This window comes from Apus apus, chromosome 5, assembly GCF_020740795.1.
Source record: "Apus apus isolate bApuApu2 chromosome 5, bApuApu2.pri.cur, whole genome shotgun sequence".
NCBI lineage: Eukaryota > Metazoa > Chordata > Aves > Apodiformes > Apodidae > Apus > Apus apus.
The window spans coordinates 15,049,649-15,072,822 of NC_067286.1; the positions used below are offsets into that span (position 1 = coordinate 15,049,649).

At 39.7% G+C, this 23,174-nt stretch overlaps 1 protein-coding gene across 9 annotated transcripts in view; it reads right to left on the reverse strand.

Moving 5' to 3' along the window:
• PTPN5 (protein tyrosine phosphatase non-receptor type 5) overlaps positions 1-23,174 on the reverse strand; it is an 84,430-nt gene that overhangs the window by 2,261 nt on the left and 58,995 nt on the right. For 8 of the 9 annotated variants that reach the window (XM_051621858.1, XM_051621857.1, XM_051621859.1 and 5 more), the window contains 6 exons: positions 20,803-20,887; positions 16,323-16,402; positions 15,690-15,827; positions 12,345-12,455; positions 7,705-7,865; positions 3,273-3,386 (listed from right to left, as the gene is read on the reverse strand). In XM_051621858.1, the coding sequence (XP_051477818.1) occupies positions 3,273-3,386; positions 7,705-7,865; positions 12,345-12,455; positions 15,690-15,827; positions 16,323-16,402; positions 20,803-20,887 (689 nt within the window). The remainder of the gene's footprint in view (positions 1-3,272; positions 3,387-7,704; positions 7,866-12,344; positions 12,456-15,689; positions 15,828-16,322; positions 16,403-20,802; positions 20,888-23,174) is intronic. The other variant, XM_051621862.1, reaches the window with a different exon arrangement.

The window sequence follows — 23,174 nt, forward strand, 5'->3', positions numbered from 1 at the left end:
GAACTTTATTCAAGACTTCACAGCTGCACTAGGGACTGAATTCAGGACCACAGAGGGTCAGGCCAGACCAGCCAGGACAACTGATGTAGCACTTAACTTTCCCATTCTGGAATGATGGTTCTTTCCTCTGTGCCAGCCCACACCGTGCTTTTGGCAAATTCACCAGAAAACCAGGGGATGGCCAGCAGGGTTTTGGAACAGACAACAGAACTTTAATGAAAGATGACTCAGATTTGTAACTGAATCAAAGCCAAAGCTCTGATTTAAGCTTTTGCTGTTCTCTTTAGAACTGCAAACCTGAAAGGAATTGCAAGCAAAAGCAGAACCAGTTTGCTTTTCCACGTATCACTAGGCTGTGTATTTCTGCAAATAGCATATTAATCTGCACGAGTACTACAGCGGGAGACTAAAATCAACAAAACCAACAAGGATAAAGTTGTTCATTTTAAGCAGGTTTTACTAACATTTCAAGTTCTGCTAAGAGTACCTCAACAATTATATCCTAATAATCCATTCTGAAAACAATTAAACCCCACTGCTCAAATTCAATGAAATTGTATACAGAATCGCAGCAGCATTGGTGCTTGTGCACAGAGCCCAGGAACACAGTGCCAAGAGGAGGCTGAAATGACAAATGGTGTCAAGGAACATGGAAACCCATGAGCGGCAAGCACTAACCAGACTGTGTCAGCCTGAGGAGGAGCATTCCCTCAGAAAGCTCCACAGGAGGAAATGAATGAAAAGTTGCTTCCTCTGAGCCAAACAGGTAGCAGACTGCTAGCACCCTCCTTGGAGACTGCCCTCTTCTATGGGGTCCAGCTTAACAATTGTGAGTCACACAGTAACCATACCAGTAAGGTGTAGATGAGTGGGCAAAACAACCTTCTCTTTCAGCTTCCTGCAGTTACTTTGTTAAGCATTTGTTTAAAACAACATTTAACAATGAGCAGGGAAGGGCAGGGATCCATGCTTTGACATCTCATCAATAAGCAAAGGTGGGAAACACAGATTGCCTTTCTAAATAAACTATTTCCTAGCTGAGCATCTCCTCCCCATCTGCTCTACTTAATACAGGTTCACAGTTGATCTGTTTGAGTCTTTCTGTGCTGCATACAGCACCGAAATATATTTATGTCAGTTCATGACACACAAGGAACATTAGTCATATCTGGCAATTACTGCCCATGCAATTCCAATAATGGTGAGGATGCACCCTGAAGTTGTAGCAACAGAAGCACCAGGGTCACCATGAAGTTTCAAACCACAGGAAATTATTTTCCTTTTTATCTAGTTTCCTGCTATGAGGTGGCTTCCTGCCTTTCTCAGGGAGGAAGCACCATGACACATACTTGCTGCCCAGGCTTAGGCACAGAATAGATTAATTATGTTTTAACCCTGGTTTGCCACAGAAACCTTTCAAATCTGAGTTGCATCGGGGAAAAGAATGGCAAATGTCTCCTACAGCACTCTGCGAAGGATGCAGGAATGATCCTCTCCTTAGTCAATAACTAGGTTATTTTAGGACTAATTGTGGGCCACTGCTGCAAAGCCCAGTGCACAGGATTTTTCCAAAGGATCTGTAATGGAATGAAGAGAAAGAAACATTTGTCCTCTTCTTCCCCACAGCAAACTCAAAAGCAGTTCTCAGGGCTCATGTTAACCCCTCTACTGCTGTAAAGAAGTGCATTCCTTTATGTGTTTGTTCTTTCCCTAATGCCCTGATGACTCCTTTCCTATCACCCTGTCTTCTCCAGTCAGTAACCACCAGACAGGAGGAGGGGACAGAATGGGTATTCCTTCCTATAGCTGCTTGGACACTGTCTCATCCTCTCATACTGCTTTTGAAGTCACTTGGAGCTTTCATGGGGGTTTAGTGACAATAACTATGGATGGCAGAATTACTTCCAATAGACTATAAACCTGATTTCTCATTCCTCCAGTTTTCACTCCTTGAAGAAATCATGCTCTTCTGTAGCAAGGATTTGACCATTTTACATCTTGAGTATTTTCTCCCATGACATTTAAGTGGCCTTTTCCCATCCCATCCCTGAGAGGTACATGGCAACTACAGATGTCCCTGCAGGCTTCCTTTTCCTCCATGGCATCTTTTAAAGTACAATCTCCCTTCTCCAGCCTCTGAAAATGGCTGTTAGTTCCCCTCTCCCTGCAAAGCTAGTATTTTTAATTGGCCTTCTGTATCAAGCACATTTGTAAGCAGCTGTCTTCAACCTTCATTTGTATGCCTTTTTTCCTGTGTAACATTAGTCACATAGACAAGGTATTTTAGATCCAGCCAGAAATTTCACTGGTCCATGGATAACCAGCATTCACTACTCACTCACTATCATGGTTTTCTTTTTCTCAAGAAGCCTTTCCTTGTCTGACCTGAAATCCACTGAAATAGCCAATCCTCCAAGCCCCTGTAGGTCCCTGTCTATCAGAGCCTCAGCAGGGCAGCAAGCATTTAATTTTCTGCCTCCCACTGAGCATAATTTCTCTTCTGAAATAAAGTTCAGCGTGGGGTTGAAGTTCTTTTTTTTTCCCCTCAGAAAAATCTTTGGTATGTTTTTCGTGACATCTCTTCCCCCGACTACATTTATCATTATCATTAGAGAGAGCACTGAGACATGTTTTGATGGCACTCGAAACCAGTGGGAGAGGAAAAATAACATCTCTGGTGCAAAATTCAAGTCTGTTTACTTCATAATCAAAATCAAAGTGGTGTGTTAAGAAACGCTTAGCTGGAAAACACTGAATTTCTGGAGATTTTCACAGCTCCTTTTATATGTCTGCAAACACTCTAGACTGTGCATACTCTCCCTCTCCCCACAAAATCCCAAGCAGCCATGCCCCTCCAGCAGTGCACAAGTTCAGTTTTCTTTAATCCTCCTGGAAGCAAAGTACTGATCTGTGGCTTTGAACTTATGTACAGCAGACCCTTGAACTTTTGCTTCTGTAATAACTCAGGGCCAACTCCTCAGCTGGTGAAAGGTTATTCCTTTCTGCGTAGAGCTGTGCAGATTTTGGTGCCAGTTGTGAATCCAGCTCAGTTCTAGGGCTGTTCATTAGGGTTTACTGCTCATAAAATAGGCAAAGATTACAAGCTGGAACTGCTTAGAACAGGATAACTTCCTTCCAGAAAAGTTGTCTCTTGGCCTCCATTTGCCTTTGTTCCTCCCCTGTTCCCATTTGTTTCCCCTTAAGTAAAGGGAAAGCTTACCATAACGTTTCGGTTTTTTTTAATTTCCTGGGAAGAAAGCAAGATTTCTTACCTGTCCAACCGTAACTGGCAGGCTGTTCGTAATATGTCAACGATGCCCTCACTCTTCAGCTGTTTACAACAGACACTAGTTGCAATAAAGCAGCCAGTCCTCCCGATGCCTGCACTAAGGGGCAGAAAAGCAGAGAGAGGCAGTGGGGGTGTTAGGATGGGTTAGGAACTTCCGCTTTAAATAAGTGCCATTAAACTAGCAATAAAACCCCATTACTCCTTTCCTCACTCCAACCTTTGCCAGGTAGGTATTTGTGAATATCAAGTCGTAACCAGGCAAAGGTACTAAGTTCAATGTGACGACACAATTAAGTCTGAGCCACTCGCAGCGCAAGGACGGACATTGCGCATACAGTGCTAAAACTGGACTGTCTGGATACCATCTGACCCAATATGTAATTGAACCATGGAAAATAATCAGTTAAACATTATTTCTTAGTTAGACTTGCTTTGAAGACAACCCTTGCTTTCAGATTCTTAATCCTAATAGCTTCTTTGAAAGCTATTTTCATTCATAGGTACAATAAAAAAAACTACAACAAACCCCTTGCCTTAATAATTAGAGCTAACAGCAATATGATGTGATGCCATTTGCTGATCAGATCTGCAATCTAGTAACTCTCTGAATTAGTGCAGGATACAACAAATTCACTATTAAAATTGTCCTTCCTGAATACCTTTGTATCTAATTCCATCCTTCCTTAATGACCGGAAATGATTTTATTCTCAAACGTACAGTGCTATCAAAGCTATGAATTCTTCTTAACACCCAATAAAAAGATAGCAGCAAAAGCTGACAGCTCTTATCTGTTAAATAATGAACTGAGCATCTTGAGGAATAATTACTTGACACAATTGCTAGAACTCTTGCTTCATTTAAATTGTTCTAAAATCATAATACAAAAAGAGTAGCAACAAATGTACAAACAACAGTGGAGTTTGCAGTTAGCTGCTGCTTGCAAAGTCCTAACACTTGTTCTTTGACTGTATAGGCAGGTTTTTCACTCTGTATTTATGCTCCTTAGAAAAACAGTTGCATTGGAATTGCTTTCACTTCTATTACAGAATGATCAAGGCAATTAAATGGAAGTTTGGGGGATGATCTTACTAAGAACTCATCTCAGTCTTCAAATAATTGTGACTGAGGTATCTACCTGACTTAATATTTTCATCCCTGAAACTCTTTGTACCTCATGCCCTGACTTCTGTTTTCTTTACTATATGTAGTTTCTTCATCAATACTTCAAGTATTTCAGGGTTTCAGTGGACTCTTTGCTGCATTATGGATGTACATAGAATCATAGAACTATTCAGGATGGAAAAGACCCTTGGGATCACCGAGTCCAACCATCATCCCTACTGTACAAAGTTCTCCCCTAAACCATAACCACCAACACCACATCCAAACAACCCTTATACACATCCAAGGATGGTGACTCAACCACATCCCTGGGCAGCCTAGTCCAGTGTCTAAACCCACCTTCTTGCAGCTTGAAGCCATTCCCTCTTGTTCTGTTACCCATGAGAAGAGACCAGCACCAACTTCTCTACAATGACTTTTCAGGCAGTTATAGAGACCGATGAGGTCTCCCCTCAGCCTCCTCTTCCTCAAACTAAACCATCTCCTTCAAGCGTTCTTCATAAGATTTATTCTCTAGGCCTTTCACCAGCTTTGTTGTCCTCCTCTGTACTCACTCCAACACCTCGATATCTCTCTTGAACTGAGATGCCCCAAACTGGACACAACACTCCAGGTGTGACCTCACCAGTGCTGTGTACAGGGGGACAATCACCTCTCTACTTCTGCTGGTCACACCAATTCTAATACAAGCCAGGATGCCATTGGCTTTCTTGGCCACCTGGGCACACTGCTGGCTCATATTCAGCCACTTGTCAATTAGAACCCCCAGGTCCTTTTCTGTCAGACACTTCCCAGCCACACTTCCCCAAGCCTGGAGTGTTGCCTGGGGTTGTTGCGGCCCAAGTGCAGGACCCGGCATTTGGCCTTGTTGAAGCCCAAACCATTAACATTAGCCCAACAATCTAATCTATCCAAGTCTCTCTGTAGAGCTTCCCTACCCTCATGCAGATCAATACTCCCACCTGATTTGGTGTCATCTGACATCAATGGCAAAAAAAAAAAAATTATGCCATAACCAAACAGGTTACAGCACACAGCTCTTGTGTACTGTTTCCCATCCACAGACCTCAGACAGTTTTGCAAAGGGAGCTAACACCACCTATTTTTAGATAAAGCAAATGCCTTATTGCAGCCTTCCAGTGCTTAAAGGGGGCTTGCAAGAAAGATAAGGACAGAATTTTTAGTAGGGCCTGTTGTGATAGAAGAGGAGGTAATGCTTTTAAACTGAAGGAAAACAGATTCTGACTAGCTATAAGAAATAAATATTCTACAATGAGGGTAGTGAAACACTGAAACAGGTTGCCCAGAGAGGTGGGCCTGGAAACATGGGGGATGGGGCTCTGAGCAACCTGATCTAGTTGAAGATGCCCCTGGTCCCTGCAGGGGGGTTGGACTAGATGACCTTCAAAGGTACCTTCCAACCCAAAGTATTCTATGATTCTAATAGCTTCGTTATTAGGCTTGTACATACTTTTTTACTTAAAGGTGCATTATTTTATATAGCTGAAGGCTAAAAACACAGTAATAATGTTCTATTGAGGATCTCCCACAACGGTCAAAGGAGCTACAGTACTTAGCATAACACAGGCCTTGGCCAATGGCTTGCTGAATTACCACTCTCAAATATAGGCAATTTATTAAATTCCTTCTTCAGATAAAATGACTGCAACTATGAATAACCAGAAAGGTGTCTGGTCCACAGTTACCATTTAAAATACTTAATAAACCTGTCACCATGTCCCTTGGTAGCTATTTCAAATAGAAGTACCCCATTTCCCCCAGAATTATTATCGTTTCATGGGGATGACACTACACAAGAGGACAAAATAAATATGCAAACCAAGAATGACATGATGACTAGAATCTTTACTTGCATCGATTATCATAATACTTCAAGGGGCTCTTAGGGAGTCACAGATTTTCAAGGGCAAAAGGCACTTGCTTACAAACCATTTGTTATTTTTCTCTGAACTCTCCCCTATTTGTAAAATCTGTTTTAAAACACAGGCAGAAAAACTGGACATGTGGCATCATACGAACATTTTACCAGCAATTAGTCCATATGAGCTTATAAGTGAATCTTTAATGACACTGGACTACCCTTTACTAAGGCTTCTGGATAGCAAACACCTGCAATTTCCTAGAAAATGTTATTCCTTACAAAATCCCAAAGATCAATTTGGAAAATGCGTTTTCTTGAAATGATGAAATATTATCCTAGCAAGATTACTGCATTGCTTATCAGGCTTTATCAGGCTTTCTGCTGTTTACCTGGAATAACTGTTTTGAGAACAGACTTGTAGTTCTCAAGGAATCACGTAGTTCTCAAGGAATCACTTTCAGCCTTTATAAACACTGGCAAAACAGGACTTGCTTTTAGACCTTCAGAACTTCTCCAATTTTCCAAGAACTAGAATTCAGCTATACTAACTTTTAATGGCTTAGAGCCTGTGGACCAATTTTTTAAACACCCTTGGATGAAAATCATCCAGTATAACTGATTTAATAATGGTTGGTAGTTGTTACATAACACATTCCCTAGTTAGCAGTGCAAAAGAACGTACTTCATAATATCTACAAGTGGTAAGTACATCTTCCTACTACTTTCTGAAGACAGAAGTACCTATCCTCATCTATTTTTTCTGCTCTTTGATTGATAATTATAATTTTCTCATCAGGCTTCAAACTACTCTAAAGATTTTGCTTCTTCCATATAAGAAGTTTTCAATTTTGCCACGGCTTTTCATAGATATTTCAGTTTTAGTAATGATTGCATATATTTCCTGTCTGTTGATTAGTACTTGCTGCAATCAGCTTTACCACAGTTCAATCTGTTCTATGCATTACATTTAAATTATTGTATTTGGCATAATAAGGCTTTTTTAAAACCAAAGAAAGAACATACAAAATAGGGGGTTTTGAGGCTTAAGGTTGAATGTTTTCATTTTTCTGCTTGCATTTGTCTTCCTGCTTGATTTCACTCACAGAGCGTTCATCTTTGGTAACCTGGTCCTTTAAATATCATTAAAGGCATATCTTACTGGTAAGGCAAATAAAATGTGACTGTCCTTGCTTGTACCTGAGCCACCACCAGCTTCTGTGTTCAGCTCAGTCTATACCTGAGTGCAATGCTTGGTAATTAGAAAATTACTGCTATTACATTTTAGAAGGTCTAAGTGTATTTTAGGAAGAGTCATGCAAGATCTCCCCCACGTCCAACTGATGGCCAGTATGACAGCATCTGCACTACATACACAGAAGCTCTTTGAAGTCAGATACAACATTTATTTACCTGCAGTGAACAATCACTGGGGCATTCTTCTCTTCTGTACTCTGCATTGCCTCTTCCACTTCCAGTACTAGCTGTAACAGAGGTGGGGCTTGATCTGGTGTCTTCTGGTCTGGCCAAGACGTGTACCAGTAATGTTTCAGGTTTCTGACTTCTTCTCCTTTCTGAAATCCAGTTAAGACAAACAGCACAAAGTTTTAAAAGAACTGGTTGTAAATTCATATTGAAAACTGGCCTCCCCTTTAAGAATGAGATGAATAAATCAATGCCAAATTGAACAGGAGATCCAAATGGCAAGCCACACCACACAGAAATCTGCATTTCAAATATCATGTCTGCACTTCAGTAAACTGCCTTAAAAAAAAACAATCCCCCCCCCCAGTATGCTGCTCTTTTAGTGCCAAGAGCTGTGTGCAAAACACTCCAGGCAGTCTGTTTCCTTTTCACAGATTCATTCAGCAAAGCCAGAGCTGTGCCTGTGACATAATTGCTCTCATAATGTATTTGACAGACAGAGAGCCAGGAGCCATATCTCTGTCTCTGATAGCTAGAGAGATAGATGAGGGAGAAAGATTGGAGCTTATTTTCTGTCTCTTCTGACAGACTCCTATCTATTTCCTGTTAATTCTACTCTTCTCTTGGACATTGTATTCAGAGACATTATGGAAGGTGCGAATTCTATCTAGCTGCAGTCCAGGGCTTTCTGAGAAACACAAATTTCAATTCTCTCTGTCTCAGCATGGCTATGAATATAGCAAATGTGCCATTACCTTCTCTGAGTGCCAAGTAGCACTGTGTGCTTCTGATTTTGTGTGTTCAAAGTGACATCCTTCTGCCTGATTCTAAAGGTGCCAAATAGTAACATGGAACTCAGGGAACCTTTCAGCCATTACATAAGCGAGCTGGCACAGGGCTAAGGAAATGTCTTCAAAAGGTCCAGGAGCAGAAGTGTTATATTCCACAACATTCCCTGGCCGAGTTTAAAAGGAAAGGGAAAAGAGAACAAATTTCTCTCTTTCTAAAGAACCACGCATAAAAAACTGGCAATAGTTTCTGCCATCTATATGCCTAAGTCCCTATGACTTGTCAGTCACTGGATGTTAAAAGTTTCTCATTTCGTTGTTCTGGCTTACACTGGGTTTAAAATGCTTGTTGGACCACAGCCATAGGAACGTTAAGGGCACATTTACCTTGATTTAGGAAGAGAGAGTATTACTATCATAGCACAGGGCTTTAGCACCTGGCTTTAGGTTATTTATCCTAGAGAGAAGATATTCTGGTTAAGAGTGTAACTGGTTGTCATGAATAGTACTTGAACTCACTACAGTAAATCCAATCAAATTACAACACTGCTGTGAAACATGAACATACACAGCTCCTTTTGTATGCTTGACTCTGGGCAGAAGTTACTGAATTCTTAAGTGGGTTGTGAAAAATTATTATTAAAATATCCTCAAAATACTGAGAGAAAAGTAAAATATAAAAGTCTTCTGAAGAAAAACATGAATCGCTACATGGTCACTTATGTGGCAGAAACAGAAAAGAGTCCAAGTTCTAATGAGATTTTTGGTTTTGTCTATACTGTTACCAGTTACACGCTTCTGCTTAGAGAAACCTGACTTCTGTGGTTCTGTTCACTTCTGCTTCAACTTAAACAAAATATTCTCTATTGGTGCTTCCTTGAGATTGAGAAGGCTTGGGAGGAAGCAAGATTTAATTGATGGTTTGAAGTCTACCATCAGGTATGCTATAGCTGAGGCTGAGATTGTGAATCAGTGGCTAGAGACAGGCAGGTTACTTTGAGAAAGGAAAAAAAGCCTTGCCCCATTGTCTGCACATTTTTAAAATTCCTAAAGGTTGCCAAATCCTGTCCCCTATTCTGAGAGAAGTAACACAGTCCACCCTGTAACACATGCAGTAATCACATATTGCTGGTGGTGGTATCATATGTTTCTAATCACTTCTGTGTAAGGGGAAACAGGAGTCAATTTATGGCTTCTCTATGTTCACTACCAAGTCATTTAACATACATGTGGTCAGGAGCTGCTACTTCACTATTGCTACTTAATAACAAATGTACAGCTTTAGGCAATGGTAACTTAAAAAATGGAATCTTTATTTCAGTTCCAGAACTCAGCAGTTCACTTCCTACCATCTGGGGATGGGGGGGAAAGAGATGGCTGCCCCACTAGTACTGAAAACAAAAACACTGTCTAACTGAAAAAAAAACTGGGATGAGCTTAAAGAAAATAATCAAAATTATCAAGTCACTTGAGTAAGGCACTACTTCCTTGGAGATGTGTATGTCCAATAAAGGCTTTGGTACAATTTGTGTCAGGAAAGCACTTTTCGTGCTTGGCTATGGTTGAGAAAACTGTGCAGTATTTATACTTCTTTACTTACAACTTTGCAGTACTTTGCTACTGTAGCTATTCTTCTTTTCTTGCTGTTAGTGCCTGAATGCATTGGCTACCCCAGCCCTGACAAATAATCTGGCTTTCAGTTTACTGGTTGTTGGGTTTTTTCCTCTTGTGGGATCCACATTTACATATAAAGGAAAGATATATTCGTATATGACACTAAATTCTGAAGCTCCCTCTCTAACACAGAGACCTTTACTTAAGAAATAACTGAGCAGGAACAAGAGAATTTGGGGAAACTGTGAGAGGTTGCTGTTGGAAGAAAACATTTTGCAGGGGTGAATATTAGCATGAAAGGTATTTGTGACCTATTCTTTTTTTTTTGTGCAACACCTGTTAGTGAGTGTTTCTTGGATATACTCCTGCAATATTGATATTAAAAGCCACTCCCGTACACTTCCCATCTGAAAATGGAACTGGCTGTTACCTTCCTAAGAAGAATGTGAATTATCCTTCCTCTGGGAGAGAATCAAATTTCCTTCCATAATATATATATTTGAGGGGAAATGGGCTTCTTATTGGGGTAGGGAGGAGACAACATTTCAACCTAAATGTCTAAAGTTAATGTCAAGCTGAAAAAAAACAACCTGCAATATTCACTAATACGAAACTGCTGCATTTAACATTTTAAAAACATTATGAAAAATTGCTCTGGCAGACAGTGTAGTTTTTTATTGATAAAATTTTTGGTTTGTCATCATAACTAGAAAGTGACTGGTTCTCTTAGATATCAGCATTCCAGCAGAATTAATCTGTGTATAATTCTTGCTGCTGCACTGTACTGTTTGGGCTGAGTTGTATTTAAGACCTCTGCAAGTCTGCAACATACTTGTAAATATTCTTTCTTTCCTACTTTTCAAGGAGAGTGATTTTCTCTTTGCTGCCTCTGCCAAATGTGTGAGTGAGAGACTTTCCACGTTCTCCATCCAGACATAAGATTCCACATGCTGGCTTTCTGCCTATTTAGCATATGGCTGAAGAGACTTGAAACTGGTTGGATAAAAGGAGAGTTTTTTTCAGCTTGGAAAGAAATTGTAGTGTTATATACTGAGGTAAGGGGTAGATTAAGTAAATGACTGATCTCTGAAGTTAACATACATAGACTGTTCTTATTAAAGTACTTAGCTTGAGACTCTAGAACCTAACAATGAAAACAGCTGTAAACCAAGACTCCTGCACTTCAGACTAAATAGCATCTAAGTCCTTAAATTATACCTGTGTTTAATCTCTCTATCCACAAGATGATGAAATGGTTACTGGTATGTAAAACTGGTATGTAAAACACATACACTTAGTTGGAAAGATATCAATGTTTAGAAAGGCAAACCTGGAAAATGCTGTGGTGAAAGGGTTTTTAAAAGTCATTAACAGTTTTAGTGCCTTGGAGCAGAAGGATCCCTTAGAGTATCTTTAAAGTCAAGTCAGCCAAATCACTCTAAGGATAAACTGCATGGTACCTATTAAAAGAGGTTCAGCCATGGTGAACAGAAGTGGTGCTACCACACCACTGACAAGTACCAAGCAGAGCAGCAGTCCCACTGCTGACAAAACCTGAAAATCAAAACACCTTTTGCTCAGTTCTCAATTCTCCCACTTCTTGTTAGTAGCACAAGTCATCCTAGGTATGAACAGCTGGTGGGTATCCAGCAGTCTGACAGCACCCTAGTGATGATCATAAAAAGACAAGAAGCATAATCTAAATGTTTCCTAGAGGTCTTCCCATACTACAAAATACGTAAGATGCCAGGCAGGTGAAAGTTCTCTCTTAGTAACCCTTTTCCTAAGCCCATGGCCCAAAGAATGAATAAGCCTTTGAATTCTACAGAACGTCAGAGTTTAACGGGTTATTTCACAACTTGTACGACCTGCAAAGCCTGGTAAGAAGCTATTTGTGAGCTAACATGTTACTCTAAATGACCAGTGAACACAGAGGACACAGGAACAGAACAAGTCACTGGTTTCTTCCACTGAGTGAATCTTGTACAACTACAACTGACCTGGTAGTTTTCAGATTGCACATATGCAGACAAAACCTCTAAGTGCTTATTTTACTGTAGCCTTTGTATGTTGGTGAACTGGGCAAAGCTATCCTGACTTCAGTAATGAAAAGTGGCATTCATACAGCAGCCCACAGTGCAGAAGACTTCTACACAACTCTCCATGAACATCTCCATTTAAGGGTTTAGACAGCTAAACTACTGTAACCAGATTGGAATGATTTACCTTTAGGGTGATGAGCCTTAAACGGTAATCATCTGCTTGTATGACTTCGTTAACTGTGATTTCTATTCCTTCGTAGGTGACCTGTTCCTCTGGCCAATATTCTGTGCATTTCTGTGTGCAATATAAAATATATCTAGTTAAGCAGACATCAAGAGGTTCATTTTTACTCCTCTGAAATTTGATATAGTACATGCATAGATGAATATGAATACACTTTGTTTCTATCGTAAGTACAAGTTTTCATTTTCTAAACAGGCACCACAATTCAGGTGATCTTTGCTTCATTTGTAACAGCCTGATTGCATGATTAAAAATGCACAAGTAAAGTCAGTACTAACCCATGCTTTTAAACACACACATCCGCATTTATCTTCATGCAACGGATGGGCACTTTGAAGGTTCATTAGAAAGGCCAGTGGCAATGTGCTTGTGTTTTTGTATTAATCCTTTTTGTAAGATAAATAATGATTAGTATAATAGACACTAGTTACCACTCTTTCTGTAGTGTTTATACACTGATATGGAAACACAAAATACATATTTTCTGTTTTTCATAAAGGGTCAAAGCTCTCTGACTATCAGACGATCATTTGCATAGGTTTTTGTACAAGAGAACATGACTGGTGATGTTTTGGGAATTAGATTACATATCAAAATCCACTTTAAATGGACACTGGGAATCCTCCAAAGCTAAGGAACTAAAAGGAAACAAAGAGATGTGAGAGCTATCAAGCGACTACATTTGATTTTGCAAAAAAACAGAGATGCAGCCAGCACAATTAGAGCAGCAGAAACTAGAGTCCATTTGTAAATCTACATTGTGGTATTGATACAGTAGAGATGAGGTGGTGAGAATCTGTAAGTATCCTAGAAGGAGGACTGAAAAAGACTGATGTTTTCTGTATGTAGTTTCTCTTTAAACTAATCACTATGCAAAGGAAGAGATAGGCACTTCAACATGGTGCATGAAATAGTTCATGGGCAAGGAATGACATGAGCAAGGCAGAGTCTGGGAAAAGGCTCTCTTGTGATAATGCCAGAAGGAATCTCGTTATCACAAGAGAATAAGAATCTGCTATTGGATAAACCCAGTTAAAGATGATGACTGTAAGCTCTCTCTTTTACATAGCTTTACACAATCTTGAAGGAAGCAAGTTAAACCATTTTGTTCTCCCCCACCAAAAATAATTCCACTTCAGGAGAAAGACTAACAACAGAAAAGTACCTTGTGAGTTACTGCATCAAAATTCTTGTGTGGGAGAATCAGGGCATGGTGCATCAGCTAATAACCCACTGGCAGCATGGCCCACTGTGTCTCTGTAAAATTATTTACGCAGATTGTGGGTTTTTCCTCCTCTACTCTTCAGCTGCAGAACCATTGTAAAAATTGTCAAATGTGCTAGCAGCTATCAATAGCACAGACGCTGCTCTGCTTAAAGGAGTGGAGTAAGACTGCCCACTCATTTCTGTGGGCTGTCTGTCAGTTCAGACTAGATGTGACTGAAGGCTGAGATACAGAGCTTTTAATACTCACATTAGCAAAGTCATTGCACTGGGGAAGAACACAAAGCCTCTGTTACTAGCGTCATTCCTGAACAAAGGTTTTGAATCTATATACTCTGAGTCCTGTTATTCATATATTAATACAAGTGTTATGGAAGAAAAGAAATGAATACAAAAGACATTTACATTAAAGGACTTACCCTGCATTTATGGTTGAGATTCCTGACACCGTTTAATTTTTGACACAAAAGGTATCACAAAAGACTCAGCAGCTCTGCTATGATACATAGGCTGTAGCAAGCTCCAGCTACATAGTGCAGCTGCATTGCAGTGCTCTGCTTCCCAGGACTGATATGATGGGTGAAATAATACTTGGTCAGTGCAAAAGAGGAAATTCAGATGTAAAAGCTATTTTATATTTCTGTTATACAATATTGCTATGAAAACTCTAGTGGAAGAACTTATCACCAGAGACGTCATTCAGGACCAGTATTTCCTCTGCATCTTCCTCTTTAAGTCCTTAAATTATTCTGTTACACTATGTCATGACATTTTAACATCTTAATTGAGTGCTGCCTCTCAGATAGAGGCAGATATGAGTTTAAAATGTTAGTGCAAACAAAATATTTAGATCAGCAACATGCTGCATTTTGCATCAGCACTGCCTTTACATTACACTTCCAATCAGCCGACTGTAATAGCTGACCATTTTTAACTTGCAAAGCATGGTTATTCTGTGTCTGTCTTGTTAATGTCTTTTTTTCACTAAAGTTCAGGGTTAATTTTATTTACTTCACAACTAGGGAAAGCTAAAGGTTTGTGCACATGCATAATTATGGGCACTAAGCTTCCAGCTAGCAGTTAAGCCATTATAACTGTGTGTATGATGGAGGTATGCCCATATTCTTGGGTATCTTAAGGCTCTTCTCCAAAGGAGAATCTCTCATCTAAGTTACTAATGGAGGATGAGCTTTGACAAATACTGCTTCTGCAACTTAAGAAATACCATTTGGGTCTCTCCACTACACCTCTCTGCCAGTGGTGAGGGGGACAAAATGCCCAACACGTTCCTGGACCACTTTCTCTCATCTTACACTGCTAATAAAGACAGATTCAGGCTCAGCCACCTGCCTGTGAACTGAAGCCCAGGCACACAGTTCTTGCAACTCTCAAGTATTACAGCAGGTAAGTAACAAACAGCTGGAGGGCAGCAATACTTTGCACTGCAAACAAAAATCACTTAAGGTGGTCTAGCAGAAACACCACAATAGTTTAATTTCTGGAAGTCGGTGGTGAATAGAGAATGTCAGCATCTTAATTTCCATTTTTCAAATGCATTTCCTAGACACATTCAGGCAAAGGTCTTCCATACCCAAGTCAGCTCTAGTTGTTGATTATTGTAACCAGCATCCTTCAAAAGTCAGAGTCAGCCTCAATGAAATGTGGATATAGACAATGAATCATAACAAATGCAAGATGAAGTAGCACAGACTCTGTTGATTAAAGATATTCAACCTCAGCAGTTATGGTGCACTCTTGTTTTTTATTCCTTTAGAGAGAACTTGAAAGAATATCTGCAAATAGAGCTGGGTTTGAAAAGCTTTCAGGTCAGCTGAGAGGAAAAACGGCAAAACCAGCAGCATGCTAAGTCAGACAGCAAAGCAAGACTTACAGTAAACTGAACTGAAAGAGAAGCCCATGTCTCCCCTGAGCCTGAAGAATTTAATGCTGGCTCTGAAATCTCAGGACACTGAACTAACTTCTCTTTGGTGGCTTAGCATCTATGCTGAAAATATCTGCTAGAGAACAGATAAAAATACAGACTAGATGTAACACCATTACCTCATTCATCTCTTCTATATTGGTAATCATGACAATGATGGGAGAACGCTCCTGCCACACCATTCTCCAGAAATCACTGACAGTATTAACTATCGGTCCCTGAGTAGCAATATATACCTTTTCCTCTCCTCCATAGCCCTGCCAACAAAACAACAAGAGATCAATTTTAACAGGGATGTCGACCACAACCTTGAAGCTTCAGTCTTTAAAACAGAGAGCTACCACTGGTTGAAATAACTTCATGGTATCAGTTCTTCCACTCTCTGTCTCCCTCCTGCACATGTGTACACAGAGCAAAGGCACAATATGGACTCTCAATTCCAGCAATGAGTGTTCAACAGCCTTGAGGTTGAACTCTGGCTAGGTCAAGAGCCTTATTCAGGCTTATTATCCAGTGTCTTGGTCAGGTCAGCTGACAAACAACTTGCATCATGAAGTGCAGAAGTATGTTTTTGTCTGGTCTCAACCTGTACAGTTGCACTTTGAGATTTGGTTTTCAGTTAATTTAAGCAGGAGTGAAGAGCAATCAGTTCAGTTAGGATGCCGTTAAAAGCCAGTGGATGTTGCAATTCTGTTTACATTAACAGTGGCTGATAAAGACTAGGCAGACACATTGGGCTATTGAGCTCTTACCCTGATGTAGTTAGCATTGATGTAAGAGCTGAGGGGGTCGTCCTGATCAGCTGAGGTAAGGCACACTCTGCTGTGAGGATCTGAAATGTGTAGAGATAAGTAATAGTTTATCAGATGTTTAGAGGACAAAAAGAGAGACAATAGATTTGTACAGCGAGACACTTACATGCATTTATGGCCACCACAAAATATGTGAGTAGGCTTGGAGAGTTCCCATGTTAATACGTTACCATAAAAAAGGGAAAGCATGATTGGGGTAATTAGGCTTCTTCAGCTATTTTTGCCCACTCTCTGAAGGCTGCTTAATTGTTCCTGTTGCAGAGCAAGTGTCCCAGAATGACTCTGGAAAAGCAGTTGTCTGTTCCACAAAATTATTTCTCAATCGGGTAGGTCAACAGACTCATTCTGACTTGCAAGACACTAGTATGTTGTTTGTGAAATGGCAGCAAAACGCTTTTCTACCAAACCAGACACACATTTCTTGCACACAGGCAAGCCAGATGACAATAGCTCTCTCCCTGTTTTGCCTTGCAGTGAACTAAATTCCAAGATGTGCTATTAACAAATTTAATAGTTAAAGAGAAATTAAAGAATATTAAGAGTCTCTTGTATTTTGTGTAAGTCTCATCATTACATGAGACTTACTCATTGGGGCTGTTTATGAGGCATCATTCTTGTGTTAATAAGACACCAAATGAAAACATTATTCCACCCAAGTTCAGTCCAATTCTCACTGAAGTCAATGGGACCTGTTCCACTGATTTTACCACAAGCTGACACAGGCCCACGTTCAATCACTTTCACCAGTGTCTGCTGAAGTTTGAGTAATGATTACATGATTTTCCACTACTACTAACAGCAATACTGCTACGTTTTCCATCTCATGTTTTATTTCTTCCTAAAGATCTACCATATCTGAAGAACTCTATCAACAGGTGCCACAGACTTTTAAGCACAGCCTTCTTTTAAGATTCTTCAACTGCAGCAGAATTTGAGTTAATTTTCACTGTGGAATATTTTTTACTGCTGTATCCACAAATATTAAAACTAATCCAGAATATGATTTTACTGTAAATTATAATACTTGGCTTCTGATTTTTCTGTTAATGTAGTATTGACATTTGCTAAGGCACCATGTTAGTGAACAGTTTCAACCTTATTTCATGTAAGAGAGTCCTATTAACACATTATTGATGCAAAAATACGCATTGTTTTGCAGAAAGTGTAACCAAAGCTGAATTACATCACTTAGAAATATATAAACAGGAGTAACTCCTCCTTTAAAAAAAGAAATCACAACAAGGCTTTAATGAAGAGTTTGCAGTATGAACTTTGAATTTTCCAAAGATAGGCCTTTAAGCAAAACCAAATGCTATTCTTAATTGAAACATTTATTCCAGACAAAAGCAGTGTACAGGCCAGGGTCAAGAAGACACCATACCTTTAAAACAGCAGTAGCAGCCTGTATGTCTAAGAAACCAAATTAGACAACAGCAAATTACATGTCAGCTATCTTCTGCACAGATGCTTTGATGGCCATTTTGTGTTGATACATATGTCTGACATTTTAGGGGAACTTGCTAAACTTAACCAAAATGTTTTGCATAACTTAAAATGGTGTAAAAGCAATAGACCTATGTAAAAATTTAAAAAGTCTGCTCAGACATTATTCTTGAGAAAAGGATTCAATGAGATTGATATAAAACACGCTCCAGCAAGTTCTTGTGTCTCTGGAATTCTGTAACAAGAACATCCTATTCTATACATTCAAAAAGAGCCACCAAACATCTTAGAGAAAAGTTATCACTTCAGGAAATGCCACAGGACTCATGTTCAGAAGATGACTGTCTGCAAACAAACCAATTCATAGATACAAAATATCCAAATCAACCTCCTTATCTTGGCATTTTCCCCAAACATCTTTCTGCCATCAAAAAAACACCTTCTAAGCCATTTTACTACAAACAACAAAACTGGAGAATCTGCAAAGAAAATTTACTATAAAAGAAGCATAAATGAGATTAATTATGTCTCTCACTTACCACAATCAACTCTAGGTTTGCAAGCAACTGATCATTATGTCAAGTGACTGCTTACCTTTTAATGATAATTGCCTAGATTGCTTCTGGAGATACAGCAAGTCCAGGAACTTTAGTTACTTTTTAAATTTGGATTTGGGGTTTGACTCTGGTAATCAAGCATTTGCTGTTCCTCACAAAAATCAGTTGTCTGTGGCTGCTGTACTGCAGCTTGTTCAGCAGTTCCTGCCATTACTGCTTTCTGAAGCTAGAGGAATGCTAGGTAGATATTCAAGGCAGCAGAAGCTACATTTGGTCAGCTCAGAAATAAAAGTCAGTGGATGGTCAGTGGATGGACTCTCTCTCATCCTACTGAGGGCATGGATAGCTTCCTGGGATCCTCAGCTTTGAAGCATAAAGAGGATATTTAGCTCTCTTTGCTAGCCTCTTTAATGCCAGTACAGAGCCCTTCAAAGTGGAGGCAATTGGATAAAAACGAACGGTTGGCCCTCCTCTTTCCTCAGCAATATCAAGCCATCCTTTGGTGACAGCCAGGGACAAAGTTGCACAGGGGATACTAGTTTTGGAATTCATTTGAAAAAAAATACCCAGATCATAATGAGGTTGGAATAAGCTACTTAATCCTTGGAGGCACAGTAGGGTAGAAAATAGTTCTTATATGGAGATGTCAAAGTGACAACAAAGGCTGCTAACAGATATCCATATGGCTAAGATGAATTGTGCAGCAAATAATTAACCCACTGAGTGATCACGCTCAAAAATATATGGTAGTGGGGCACCTAGCATCTGTTTACAACTCTGGAACAGGGTGTTCAAAACGGAAGCAATTCTGATGCTTCAGTTCAAACATTCAACATGAGATATTTAAAATGGATCCAGTTCTCAAATTACACACTAGATAGCAAATTCAGAATACATAGATTACTTTAGAATCTAGCAGTTTAGGCATCTGACATCACATCAATCTTCTTTTTCCAGCAAAACCTATGAACTAATACTTTAACAATTCACCTCAATCATTAGCACAGAAATAGTGAAATGTGGCTGCATGTTTTTACACTTCTGGTCTAAGGAGGAGAACAAAGTCATCAGAAGAGCTGCACCCCTTGGATCATTGGCTGCAGCCAGCAGAGTTGTAAGTCTAGATTAAAAAAAAAATCTCTTCTGGAACCATTTCCAATCCAGGTTCATTGAATAAAATTACAGGTATAGCTGACGAAATTTTTGTCTTCTGTGCATTTGTATTTGTTAACCTGACACTGAGCCTTTTGGGCTTTGCAAACAGAGCTACTGTGGCAGAGTTGTGGCATCTTCCAACAAAATGACAAAAAACAAGGTGTGACATAGAATCATAGAATGGTTTGGGTAGGAAGGGACCTTAAAGATCATCTAGATTCAACCCCCCCAGCATGGGCAGGAACACGTCCCACTAGACCAGGTTGCTCAGAGCCCCATCCAACCTGCCCCTGAACACCTTCAGGGAGGGGGCATTCACAACTTCCCTGATCAACCTTTGCCAGTATCTCTCCATCCTCACACTAAAGAATTACTTCTTAATGTTTATTCTAAATCTACCCTCTTCCAGTCTGAAAACATTCCCCTTTGTTCTATCACTACAGGCCCTTTTAAAAAGTCCACCCCCAGCTTTTCTATAGCCCCTTAATGTACTGGAAGGCCACTATAAGGTCTGCCTGGAGACTTTTCCAGGCTGAACAGCTCCAGTTCTCCCAGCCTGTCTTCATAGGAGAGGTGCTCCAGCTCTCTGACCATCTAGCCTGAATTTGTGCTTGGGATTGCCCCAACCCAGGTGCAGCACCTTGCACTTGGCCTTGTTGAACTTCATAAGTTTTGCATGGGTGTAACTTTTCAAAGTATGACAGAAGGAAAAATGATGACACTTTAAAAAATTTGTACCAAAATGTTCCTCAAAACTCTGACTCCTGGCAACAAATAAAGATAGTGTAATAGAAAAAAATATTTTTTAAAAAATTTCAATTTTCTGTATCTTCTTAATGCCATCAGGCCAGTTCCCAGTATTCTCAGTTTGCATTTGAGGGTTGATTCTGAGAAAAACATTCGTCAGGAAAATAACATTGATAAAATTTAGTCCTTCTAAGGGAGTTTAATCAAACAAACCACTAAGTAACACCTGAATAAACACACCAAGTTTTTCAGTAGAATTTTTAAGCAGCACCTAATGATGCAATTCTAATGACTTTAAAACATAAGTGCTGCTGATTTTCAGTGAATCTTAGGTTCTGTACCTCTTTTGAAACTTGATTTATGCTTTGAAGCCATGTTGCTGCTTCCTAAGTATGGTCTTTGGACAATACATTGTAGTGACAGCACCCTTCATGCATTCTGGAAGGGAAAGTGTAAAGCCCTTCAGCATACAGAATTTTAATGACCCTACCTCAGTGACTTACAAAGCAGACACTTACTTGGGAGAATTGTTTTATAGCGATTCTTACGCACTAAGCCTGGAATATCATATTCCTTTGGATCAACGAAGTTCATTGGAATTTCCTGTTAAAAAACCAAACACACACCACCACAAAACACAGTAAGTAGTATTATTAGATTTTCAAGAGGAATAAAACCCCCAAGCCCATGATATCCTTCCTGTGAGGCAGGCAAAGGGATGAAGTCAATTAAGACATATGGTATAGCACTTTTAGCAATTTACCACCAAAATATGATTGATGTTTCCCTTTTACTGTCACTGGCTCTTCTTTTCTGAAGTCGCTAATACAAAAATGCTCATAGTGACTAATTCATTGAGTAACAGGCATGACAGTAGTATGTTAGCTCTTAATATTATTAGAACTGAATTACAAGTCTACACACAGAACTGAGGAAAAAAATGGTACATAAGATCCTCTGCTCCAAAAGCAATGGACCTCAGACACCATCCTTTCTGACTCACACTCCTTCCTCTGAGGGTGGAAGGAAATAAACTTGCTAGTGACTCTCAGCAGCAAAAAATTATGACACACACATTGTGACAGACTGGCATGCTGACCTCACCCTGTGGAGCAGGTATAGTGTCACTATTTGCTCACCACACTTTATAGCTCCATAGCTCCATGGGCAAGGACAGCAAACGTGTTTAGGCACTACCTGCTCTCTACACTGCCGACCCAAAGTGCAAAAAGATGTGAGGGGCTTCTTATTCTGCTCATCTCTTGCAAGTAAGATGCCAATCCAGACAAGAACAAACAGTAACCTTTCATCAACCAGAGTCAGTAGGCACGTAATGAAGTAAGTTGTGTTAACCAGGCTAAGCCGAGTAAGGGCTCATGGGAGCTTGGGAGCAAAGCTGGTTATCCCAACTGCTGCACATTGGATTTGAGAATCCAGTACTGGACACATTGGTAACAGGAATTAGGGTTGAGTAAGACAAGCCTCACTCTGGGAAGAAATTAAGATAAGCAGAACTATGGACTATGTTGAATTAGGGAGCTTTAGAAGACTGACTGTCTGCATTCTGTCTCTCACACACCACTGAGCGTACTGTTGGGCTTAACAAGATGCAAATAACAATAAAAACATTCATTGAAGTAGTTTACTATCAATTTGGGAAACTGCATGGGAACAAAACCTTCATATTTCCTTCAGTTGTTACTCGGTATCTGGTGATCCAAAGCTCTTCTTGAGCTAAGCTTCATGGTCTGTTTTTGGGACTTGGTCATTCACTGCTAAAGCAAATTCTTGGTCAAATCAACAGGACTTCTGCCTGAGTAAAAACTGTAAATCTTTTAAGAATTTTGGGACCTAGCCCTGCAAGTGATGTTCCCTCTGACTTCTCTTCCAAAGTGAAACACAGCTGCTTGTCTCATCACGGATCTGGACTTTGAAAACCAAGTAGGTTAGACAGACTGAAAATCCATTATGCCAAGCTAGCTGGTGGTAGCAGTCATTAAAAAAATAACTAGTCTACAGTTTTTAATCACAGCAATAACATTTTGATTACACAGCATTTTTACCTATGCTTTTTCAGTTTTCATTAAAGAATGAAAATTACTTGGGATAGTTTGGCTGTTGAATTATTTTCTAAACACCAGGAAAACTAATTCAAAATCTCTCAGAGAAGCGAAGCACATTTTTTCCTACTTCTAACATTATTTTCTTTGCTTGAAAGCTACAGTGCACCTCAAAGGCTGATGAAATTGCATGCGAACTTGTTCAGCAGTCAATGCAGACACTCACTAAAAGAACATTTCCTCCATAGAACAGCAATAGAAGCTTTACTTTAAAAGAATCAGGGCTTGCCTACACAAAAGCTGCTTTTCTTCAACTTGTACAGCACTAAGTGAATTAAGGACCACAGATATGTGGCAGTCTATTTTAATATAGAAGCCTAGATTATCTCATCACCCCCCATGCTTGTAAAGTGAAAAGAACCCCTGAAATTGCACATGGAAGGAGCAAGTGATATTCAAAGTGTTAACCCTGCCCTTTCAGACCTTTACAAGTCATGAATAGGACACACTGAAAGGGCTGTGATGTTGCAAAACATCATATTCCTCCTGTTCTGCTGAGATTCAATGCTTGTGAGAATATTTTATTTGGCAGCATTAACTTCAGTAGCTCTTGATTGCGTGCTCTAAAGTACCCCACCATGTTAAGACTGTGTGCCCTGTTACCTCCCATTTTGTGCAGTAATTTACAACTCTGCCTAGCTGACACAGTACTAATAGCCACTGCAGCATTTTGCTTTTTTTTTACCCCCCAAATATAATAAACATGACAATGTCTATTACACAGACACTTGAGCAAACTCATACAATGCAAAGATCTAAAAAGCCAGTGT